The 11,037-nt window shown below is 43.7% G+C and overlaps 1 protein-coding gene across 2 annotated transcripts in view; it reads right to left on the reverse strand.

Moving 5' to 3' along the window:
- Positions 1-5,611, reverse strand: part of EFNB2 (ephrin B2) — a 43,821-nt gene extending 38,210 nt beyond the window's left edge. The window contains exon 1 of one of the 2 annotated variants that reach the window (XM_054719958.1): positions 5,565-5,611. Coding sequence is in view for 1 of the 2 variants with exons in the window: in XM_008143951.3 (XP_008142173.1) it covers positions 4,195-4,316 (122 nt within the window). In the remaining variant the exon portion in view is untranslated. Of the gene's footprint in view, positions 1-4,194; positions 4,697-5,564 lie in introns of those variants that run through there. The other variant, XM_008143951.3, reaches the window with a different exon arrangement.
- Between the last annotated feature and the right edge of the window lie 5,426 nt (positions 5,612-11,037).

Here is an 11,037-nt window from a genome sequence, read left to right on the forward strand (position 1 = left end):
ATTCCTATGACGCATCAATGCAGTCAGGTTGGGGTCTCAAATCCTTTCCTCTTAGGAGCACACACTGGGAAATGCTGCTCTCAGGTAGATGTTCAGAATCAGCCTCCCAGGAGCTACCTGGCGCATTTCAGCGGAAGGCAAGGTAGCAAAGATTTAGTGGCTCCATTTGAAGGAAATTATGGTGGTGATCCACCAACTAAAGGATTTATCTCAGTAAATTTACAGAGAAGAGGTTTTATGGGAATTAATTGAAATACACCCATTATTATTATTCTTCAGCTGACTCCATGTGGAGAAGCCATACCAATCTGTAGTATTTTTTTTTATTTATTTTTATTTTTTATTTTCTTTTTTATTTTTATTTTTACTTTTTAGCTGACCTGGGAAAGATGTCTAATTCACCTGTCCTCATCCTTCAGCCTAGGAGTCAGAAACATTTAGGGATGTGGAAGTCATTTGCATTTCTTTGCATCGGTTGGACAAGTGTCAACAGCTATGCTTTGTGGAAGATTTAGGACCAAGTGCTTAACAAATCATCTTAACCCCCAGCTCCCATTTCTGAGGCTTGAAGCTGTAATTGCTGAGGTTAGAAAGTGCAGTCCCTAGACACACGATTCCCAAATAAATTCTCTCCTCGTCTGAAAGAAGGCTACCAAGCATGTTGTGAGATATCGCTTTAGCTCTGTCTTTGTGCTCTCTCTGGCTCAGTTGTCCGGTGGAACGACGACAGTCCATTACCTACAGTTTATCATCCTGACAAAACGTGAGGAATGTGGATGTGAAAGCACTAACAATTCCACCCCTGGCGCTTTGTGCTTTTTTCTCTCTATATTAAAACCGACAAGATTAACCCAAACGCAAACTGTGGAGCATAGTTCAAGGGGCTATTCAATCAGTGCTGAATGTGCATTTGTTTATCTACAAAAATAAGAATTTCAGGCACAATGGAAGGCAGGCTGGCTTATATATGGTATTGAATGGGCTGTTTAAACAGCACTATCCATTGTAGTTTATTTTATCAATCTCTGACAGGTCCGTATTTATTCGGAGCCTGACTGTGATGGAGCCCATGTATTATAGGTTATCTGGATATTATCCGGCCATTCTTTTCTATCAAGTCAATCAGTATCAGGAATTTAGTATTATGTAAGAAAAAAATGACATGGGAAAAGCAAAATGCTTTGTTAACTAACTAGTATGTGGTGCGTAGGAAATAGCACCCCTAGACATAAGAAATTAATGCTCAACTGAAATTTTCAACAAAGTCGGTGTAATTCATTCTAGAATTCACCATACCAATACAGACTTGCTTCCTCTCAAGTGAAATCAATATTTAAAAAAAAAAAAAAGAAAGAAAGAAAGAAACAACTATTTTATTTTGGCAAGAACATCATGTTTGGAAAAAATTGTCCTACTAGAAATGAATGAAAAAGCCAGGTTTTGCTATTCTCTCCCAAGGTTAACACACACACACACACACACACACACACACACACACACTGCTTAAACAACCTAAATGTCTACAGCTGATCCAACTCAAGCAGAGCACATGGATGCAATGTTAATAATCATCAGGGCTAGTGTTCCAGTATGTAGAACTTCTTTCAATTACTGCATACACTCTCAGGGATGGGAGCAGCAGACAGTGTGATTCAAGTAGTTATGGAGACAGTGAATTTACAAAGGATTTTCTGGACTCTGTATCCAAACAGCTGCTGCATGCTCCCTCTGTCCACCACCTGCTAAAAAAGCTGACCCCTGAATGAAACAAATCTAATTACTGATGGTTGCTTCATTACAAATGAGTTGTTCCCCAGTTCAGATGAACTGATGTGAAACTTCAATGCATTTGATTACCTTCTTGCCACATCACACTGACCGACCAACTTTTCTCTGGAAATAAATATGCAACTTCCCCAACTAAAATGAGCCCGTGACATGAGGGGTTTTTATTCATTCCTCCAGGAAGAAATCCTTCTGATCTTTCACGCTAGCATTGAGCTACATACTTTAAGTAGACCTTTTCCAGGGACAAATGACCCAGTCCTCCAGGCTAGCCATTATCGTGAGAACGATAAAAGAGATTCTACTCTTGAGGACCGGAGCAAGCAAGCCAACAGCAACATCAGCAGTGCAAGGAGGCGAGCTTCTTTCTCTAAAACGCAGGCCTCCGGTAGGTCTCTAAATCTGTGACCACAGCTAGGAAAAGCAGACTAATGCTAAATAATCATCAGGACGGTGGGTAAATAGCAGTCGCCCCCACACACGTTAGGAAAAGAAATATTAATGTCTAAACCTTACATTGGAATAATTATTGCTCTGCGTTTTTTTCCAAGTAGGTATTTCTAATGCTCCTCCCAGATACACACAAACTAGTAGCTAATCGTGCAAAGATATATATATGTATAAAGAGCTGAACGCTGGAGGAGTTAATGGGGATTTCTTGAAACTAGATTTAAGTACAAATATTAAATCCCAATGAGGGGGGGGGGGAGAGAATCAACCCCCAAAGATTGTACATCAGTGAAAGTGCCAAGTGGAGCGGCGCAGGCCGCCTGGGGGAAGAGGTAAGGGCTGGCGCCGCGAGCATTGCGCATGGAAGAGTGACCTCTGTAGGCACAAAGCGAGCACTGGCTGGCCTCCTCCGGGCTCCCCGCCCGCCTGGCCGGACACCCGCTGCTGTGAGCAGGTCTGAGCCCGGCGCTTTCTGGCACCACCTGGTGCCTCACCCTTCTGTATCAGCGTCAAGATGTCACTGCCACTAATTTCTCAGCAAATACGGTATCTTACATTAAGGAACAACAACCAAAAGACGCCCGTGTAAGGTGAGGCTAAATGGAAGGAGGCTGCATTAAGTAACTTTTAAATGTGAGCAGTGTTGTGACGTGCCCTCTAGCATCGTGCATGAATTTGTTTGATCCGCTTTAGTGCTGTGACGTTTCTCGCCCTTGTCCTTGGGAATTCTGGGTTGGCGTACTGGTGGGTTTGAAATGGACCACTTCTAAAGGCGAGGATATACTTCTTTAATTAAGATGTGATTTCTAAATCAATCCCCCTTCTCTTTACTCCTAAATTCCATGGCCAACTTGCTCAACTTCAATTAGGCCATTGATTTTGCTTCTGGTCTCAAACGCTTACTCCAGGAACCAGCCAATGCCTCCATAGTTTTCCCAAGTTTTCTCAAGGCTAAAATTCCGTGCTTCTGTACAATATTTTTGGCTGAGATTCAGAATGCATCCCGAGAATGAGGTAATATGCAATACTGAGCGCACAGAGGAGTAAGTGCGAGATAGTTAGCGACGGATCGCCTTTTCTAAATTCTAAATGTACTCTGGCAGCTCACACTGAAAAGTTAATCTCCACAAGGCCTGGCTTTCTCCTGGCCGCACGGTTTGATAAAAAGCAAGTCGGGTCTAAGGATCGCCTTCCAGCCCAGGCTCCCCGGGCGTGAAGGCTTCGGCTAGGTCGACTGGGCAGGGCCTGAATTAAGCTTTTGGAAAGAGCGTCCTTAAAATCTAGTCAGCTATCGGACCACACTGAGTTCGCGGCCACAGGTTTAGAAAGGAAGAGAGCGGCCGGCGTGCAGGGATCTCCAGGAAAACCCCAAGGCCCCTCTCTGGGACGGGGAGCGGGGAGCTCGCCCCTGGAGTTCTCCCGCGGAGCCGGCGAGCTCTCCCTGCACTCCGGGGCGGGCGGCCCAGGGACCCACAGGCTCCCTTCTCCGGGGTGCGCCCCACTGCCAGGGGCCCGCCCTCGGGGCCCTCACCGTGCTCGGGCGCTCGTCGGGGGCGCAGCATCCCCGCCTCTCTCCAGAGCTCGCCAGCCCCAGTGCGCCTGCCAGCCCGGTTTGTGGCCCTGTTCTCCATCCTCGAAAAGAAGGGGTCCAATTGCCATCGGACACCTTTGCGGACGTGGCACAGAGCCGCCAGGAGCTTTTTAACACCCGGGAGCTCCAGGGGGAAGGAAGGCGGGGAGGGAGCATCTTAGCCCTGGCGCTCCGACTGGAAAGCCGAGCGAGGAGACTCTACCAAGTGTAATGTGGCATGGATGGGAGACGGGAATCTGGGGGGCTAATGGGGGGAGACCGAGGTTCCAGAAACGGGCTCTGAGGCTCCGCGGCCCGACCTTTCTCTCGTACGGACCGCGCGGCGCGGCAGACCCGGGGTGGCGAGGGTGATCGCGGATGCCACTTACTTGGAGTTCGAGGAATTCCAATAGATGGGCTCTAAAACTATCGATCTGGAAATCGCACTTCTGCATAAAACCATCAAAACTCCCCAGCAGTACTTCCACACGGAGTCCCTCCTCACGGCCATGGCCAAGCCGCTCCCAGCTCCGCGCACTCGGGACGGCGGAGGTATGGGGTGCGGGCCGGAAGCCCTAATTCTCCAGACAGAAGAGGGGAGACCGCAGGCAGATCTGGGGCGCGCTGAGCAGCTCCAGCGGTCACCGACGCCAGGAGCGCTCCCCTCGGGGCCCTCACGGCGAGAGGCTGGAGCGCACACACGGGGCGCGGCGGCGCGGCGGGCTCGGGGCTCCGGGTCGCCGCGCCGGACCCAGCTCGAACCGCCGGCTCCCGTGCGACTCCAGGGTGTCGGGCGCGGGACGGCAGGGAGGGCGCGCGGCCGGGACACAAAGGCGGAGAAACGACCGGGCGCGGGCGGCGGGCGCTGCGTCCCGAGCGGGGCTGCCGCGCACTATAGATCCAGGAGGATGGGCAGTGGCCCGAGCGCGCGGGCGCCGCGACGACGCGATTCCATGTCCCGGAGCGCGGAGCAGCGAGGAATGTCTCCAGAGCGCGGGAGCCTCCCCACTCCTCGCGGCTCTCAGCCTGCAGAGCAAGCAGGAGGGGCTCGGTCCCAGCCGCGGGCGCCGGACGCGCGCGGGCCTTTGTGTGCGGGGAGGGCGCTGGGACCCGCTCTGCGCGCAGCTACCAGATCCGGGCAGCGCCGCTGTCCCTGCCGAGGAGAGTCAGCGCGGCCGGCGCGCTGTCAGAGCACTATAAACGCGGGGCCCCGCCCCACATAGCGCAGCCCATTGGTCCTCCGCACGCAGCGCCTGTTGGTTGGGCTGCTGGCCCGTCGGTCATCCGCCCCCGTCCGACATTGGGCCCCGCAAGGCGGGGCGCCGGCTGACAGGTGAGCCCCGCCCTCCGTCCCCCGGCGGCGACGCGAGCTGAGCGCAGGGAAGTCTGCGAAGGAGAGGAGGCCGCCTGCTCGCCGCGCAGCGCCTGAGCGGCGGGGCAGGGACGCGGACGGGGACGGGCGAGTGGGAAGCGGGGACTGTCCCCTGCCCCAGTTCCCAGGTCACCTGTCCCAGTTCCCAGGTCGCGACTTCATTGCCTGGCAAGTGTCCTAACTTTGAAAGAGGGACAACGTAGAGGGCGAAACTTTACCGACAGAGTCGAAGGCAGTGCATTTCCCCATGCGTCTTCCTTCTTTAAATATAAAGTGGGAACCCTCTGTATGGTCTGACTCCCACCCCGCACGCGCATCCCTTCCTCTACCAGGCCTCTCAGGGATGCTTTTCAGACCTGAGGGCTAATGGGGGGAGATGCCACTTACTTGGAGTTCGAGGACCAACGTCAGCAGGGGCCCAACCTAAGTCAACGGGGCCTAGAGTTGCCAAGTGATCCCCAGGGACCGGGCGCCGGTGGGGCAGCAGACATTGAGGGCGTGGACGTCCTGGCCCTGAATCCTCCGCGCCTTGCTTAGCATCGAAGGCAGCACTTCTTGGAAGTGTCGCCGGCCGCGGGACTTTTCCTTAATTAGCCTCCGGGACACACGCCTCCCTAAGGTGGCTGGGAATTTAGGGGTGACGGTTATCAAATAGCGCCCAAATGGAGAGGTGGCAGGAATTCACTTGGGTTCTTGGAGAAGTGCTTTGCCAAAGAACCACTTGGACAAGCGCCGCCCTGACGACTACTTCCACGGACCCACAGCGCCCACTAGCGGCCAGCTTGACATCTCTGCGTGCGAGAGCACAATGGTCTGTCTACCCACCAGACCCAGCACAGCATCCCCCACCCCCACTTTTCCCCTCCATCTAATCGCGCAGAACAAGTCCAAAAGAGGACCTTTCTTAAACGACCAAGAGCAGACAAACACGGAGGAAATTAGGCACAGTACAAATGTACAGTTCAGTTTGGGGGAAAAATGTATGCCGTATATCCACAACATGCTTTCAAAAACCCCAACCCGTTTCCTCCAGTTTGTTTCAGATGCAAAGAACTGGGCAGTATTTCTTTACCCAACTTATCCGCTAAGCTGAATTTAAAACAGAAAATGTATGTTAGAAACATCGTGTTTAGATACTAGTTTGCTTTCACCCTTGTTTTTAACATTTGAAGATTTGATAATGCATTAAGTATTAGTTTTGTGAGATCTAAGCCATAAATTAATGTATATTTTAACTGGGTGTGTAAAAAAAATAGTAAAGGCTAGTTTAAGATCGAAAACGTTATTTAGGATACGCGAGGTTGTGAAAACATATTATTCCAAGTTGATCTTTACTCGAGAAAACTTTATATTCCTCAACTGCTAGTTTTAAATAAGCCTCCAACTCAAGGAAATAATTTTAAAACTCAAAGGCGGTAAAAACCGATTCCAGGACAACAGCAGATTTCCAGGAGGGCTAAAAAACACAGGAAAGGACAGGCAGTATTATTCATAAACTCACAAGGGTAAAAATAAGTCGTTAATAAGCTTAAAGCATTCAATAAATTTGTTTCTTAAATATTTCTAAAATGTTCTTAAATTTCTTAAAATTTTATTTGAAAGCTACTAGCTTAAAGATCTTTTAAAAGAATTAAAAGTGAATATGTTAGTACCTTTTTATTTAGCAAACTTACATTGTGAAGTTTAAGTTGTGACCTCTTAGCTCCTACATCCTCTCTTCAAGTTAACTAGAGGAAATAAAGGAATTTTGCATTGTCTGAAAATAGCCATAGCTTCCATTTTTAGTAAATCAGATATTCTCACATCCACAGCATTTTACCTTGAGAAAAATATAAATGTATGTATAAACTCACTTCCTACTTTTATTTGACCAAAAATTAAAATCCTACACAAGATTCCTGTTGTATAACTTTGGAATGTGTGAACATGTATCAACTTTCAGTAAATGTGAATAATTAGCTATATATACTACGTGAAAAGCATCAGCAGCAGTAACTTCAACATGCTAATGTTTCACTGCTGCTTAGATAGTAATTTCAGCAATTAAAAGCATCGCCTCAAATCATATATCATGCAAGGCCAAAAAAAAAAAAAAGTCGTATGTACAAAAGACAAAGCTGACTTTTTAAGTATGGGAACCCAAGAAGAACCAATCACATCAGTTATTTAATACTTCTTCGCATTTAAAGGACTTCATTTTACAATTAAATTGTTGGAGAAACATGATTTTTTTTGAAAATCTATAATTTACCAGCACATTATTAACCCATCAAAAATAAATTTTATTTTAGCACAAAAAGTTACTTTAAACTATTTCTAGAGTTAAGGAAGAAATTTCTAAAAGTCAAATTTTAAAAATTTGGAATTTAGTCAATTACAAAAATAGATATAAATTTGAATATCAAATGAGGTGGCAAATGCTTAATGCAAGTTTAAAAAAACAAGAGGGCAATCAATTTTGCCCAAGTAAATTCTCCTTACTAGTTATGTTTCTGCCCCTTTGAATTCCCAAGCATGCGCTTATCTTTAGAACTGAAGTTTCTTATAAATTCCTTGCATGGTAACCTATCAATTCTAATAAGTACTTCAAAAGACATCTTTAACATAACTTCTGTAAAAACAAAGAACAAAAGCCTTATCTAAATTTAACATTACTTAAAAAATTACTGAAACTTTATGTACTTGATTAAATGTTGTCCAAGCCATGAACTTTCTATGTAGCTCTATATTTCTACTAAACTGTACCTTTGTTTCCTGGCATAGCTTGCAATTTATTTCATACTAGTCACTTAAGTTTTTAGAACTCTTCTGCAAATGCTTAATTTACTGGGGAAAACTTTGAAACAAGTAGAAAATAAAACCCTTTCTTAGATCAACTTTGTCATACACTCCTGCCCCATCAATAAAGCTCCTAAAATTCAGATCACACGTTAAAGCTTCTTAAATCTACTTATGAGTTTGGTAGGAAAGTATTAATTACAGTGGGTTCTTGGTCAAAAGAAAAATTTTCCCTTTTGGAAATTTAGTGACAAATCATACATTATAGACCATACAACATATTTCTTATGAAACCAAAATACCATTTTCCACTATAGTAGTCATCTAAATCTCTAGCTCAATCTACCATTGCTTTTACATTAATGCAAAAAAGGCAGCACAAGTGGAAAGAATATAGTTATGGCTCCAACTATCTTGGGCACCTGGCATGAAAGAAACCTCATTTCCTTATTTGCAAATGAAGAACAGGTTAAGAGGAACAACCAAGCTCCAGTCACCATTCCAAGTGGAATTGGTAGTTTGGTGAAGATACAGATAACTAGCTGTGCAGTTCTGATTTTGTCACTCAATTGTAATTTAAATTCTCTAAGTAGCATTCCCACTTTATGGACTGATCTGATATATACTGCAGATTATTAAATTCCGCTCTAAACATATAAGGGATATTACCGACGGCAGTGATTTGATAAAAGGTCTTGCTCCCTCTCTTTAACCCACTTTATAGTAAGACATTTAGAAACAGCTGCAATTATATATTCCTTTGTTGTCATTTATTTGATCCATAGTGAAAACCTTTAAAGTGAAGGAAGCAATCATTATCCAAATGTATACAAAGTACAAACCCATTTTATTCTGTTATTAAAGTCATGTTTAGGCAGTAACAGTAGAAAATATACTGACACTATTAAACACACAGGCTCACTCTTGCCTGAATGATAGTGAAACTGCTGTGTCAGTGAAGTTCTAATTTTCAACTTACTGGCTTTCAGGCATAGAAAGACTAAAATATGTATTTAAAAAATACAACCATTTGAACATCCTCTAATCCAGCGGTCGTCCATGAGGTCCGAATGGTTGGCGACCTCTGCCTAATCAACCATTGAAGACCCAGGAAAAGAACAACCTTCAAGATTTCCAATGATGTTCAATCACACACACAATTTTGATAGTGGGTCATCTGTATCCTATTCCAGTGTTTCCCAGCTGCAAATCAGTTATTCTAGTAACTGCAGATACTAAATATGTAAAATCAGGCAATGCAATCTAATAATCTGAAAATCAATGGCAAATCTGCTACAAAATGTATAGTGCAGTGTAATAGCTACTCCAAGATTATGGACAATTTCAGTTTGTTTTTTTTAAAACATGAGTAAACAACATGAATAACGAAGGTAATAGCAAAGGAATCAAGACCACCATTAACGGCAATTCAACAAATGAAAGTTAGGTCTACTGTTTGGGCTTTCAACAAATATTCCTGATTCCAAAGTTGAGGCCCTTAATTCTTTTACCTTCAGTAGTCCTCTTAGGTCCTTTCACTAATTAACACTCTGATAATTGAGTGTTCATAAGAATACTGGAGGGCTCTAGCTGGTTTTGCTTAATGGTTGAGTGTTGGCCTGTGGACTGAAGGGTTCCAGGTTCGATTCCAGTCAAGGGCACATGCCTGAGTTGTGGGCTAGATCCCCAGTGTGGGGCCTGCAGGAGGCAGCCAATCGGTGATTCTCTCTCATCATTGATTTCTTTCTCTCTGTCTCTCTCTGTCTCCCTGCCTCTCTGAAGTCACTAATAAAAAATATATAGAGAATACTGGAGTGAGTGACAGGTCTCAAAAATTAAGATAGCCCATCTTCAAAATTTCTCACGGCCAGTAATATAAAACAGACAAATGGTTCTGGGTATAAACAAACAGAAAATTAAGAACTGAAAACAGAAGCTCTCATTAATAGTAAAGCTTTGGAGAAATTTTAAGTAACAAATGGAGGATCCTTAATATAAAATGAAGCATTTCAAATGATATATGGAGTTCAACTAGCCAAGATCCTATGCTATTTTACTTCACAAAATAAAAACGTACAAAGCCAATGAAATTCTTAAGTTGCTGGTGGCCATGCACATATTAGCACAAGTAAATGACTCAATATTAAACTGAGGACAGAAACGGCCTAAATGGTTACATCTTTATAAGGAAAACTGGAGCAGTAAATCTTTAAATATAAACCCTTCCCCCTCTTTGCAAACATTAACCAGTCCTCACACCAAACTAATTTAAAGGTTTAGTTTATAAAATGATTTAATTCTGCAAACTTCACAATATAAATGGCAATAACCATTTAAAATACTGTAATAAAAAGTCATGTTAATTCTATAATGCACTAAGAAATAACCTAAAAAACAAAATTGTAATAAAGGCATATTTAATAAATTAGGGAACATCCAAACTACTAATAGACTGAGAATATGAACTTTTATAATATATACACAAAGGCAGTGAAAACAAATGAAGAAAACAAATTACTACACATTGTTGCAGCACAGAAAAAATCGGGTGTATTTTATTAACAATTACATCCTCTTTCCTATAGCCTGGCACAGGAACAATTTCAATATCTGATGTGAGTCTCCAACAGCAAGCAGATACTGCAATATGTTACTACCAACTTACTGTGATTTCACACCATATGTGGCAGTAAGATATTTTTTAAAAATTAAAGGCACGTGTAAGCTAATATCAAATATTTTAAGTCTGGGTTACTTAGATACAATGTTTAAAACACTTGTATAGCAAAACAATTTTTCAATAAACATTTCCCAAAACTTGAATACACAACTTAGGAGCAATGGATCTGTACAAAAAAAAATAAAAACAGAGTAAGAATCATGAAATTAGTTGACCTATATTTAGAAGTTGAAAAATAACTTGTAAGCAACCTATATACTTTAAATAAAGTGAATGTTTCAGAATAGTATCATGTTTATGAAGTCAGTTCTCACTACAGTTCATGCCTATTTAAAATTCTATCTTTAAAGATGTGTAAACTGATTTTATTGTTCTGTACCACAATTAGGCTTATAGAGCTCA

Source organism: Eptesicus fuscus, chromosome 8 (assembly GCF_027574615.1).
Source record: "Eptesicus fuscus isolate TK198812 chromosome 8, DD_ASM_mEF_20220401, whole genome shotgun sequence".
In the NCBI taxonomy this organism is placed as follows: domain Eukaryota; kingdom Metazoa; phylum Chordata; class Mammalia; order Chiroptera; family Vespertilionidae; genus Eptesicus; species Eptesicus fuscus.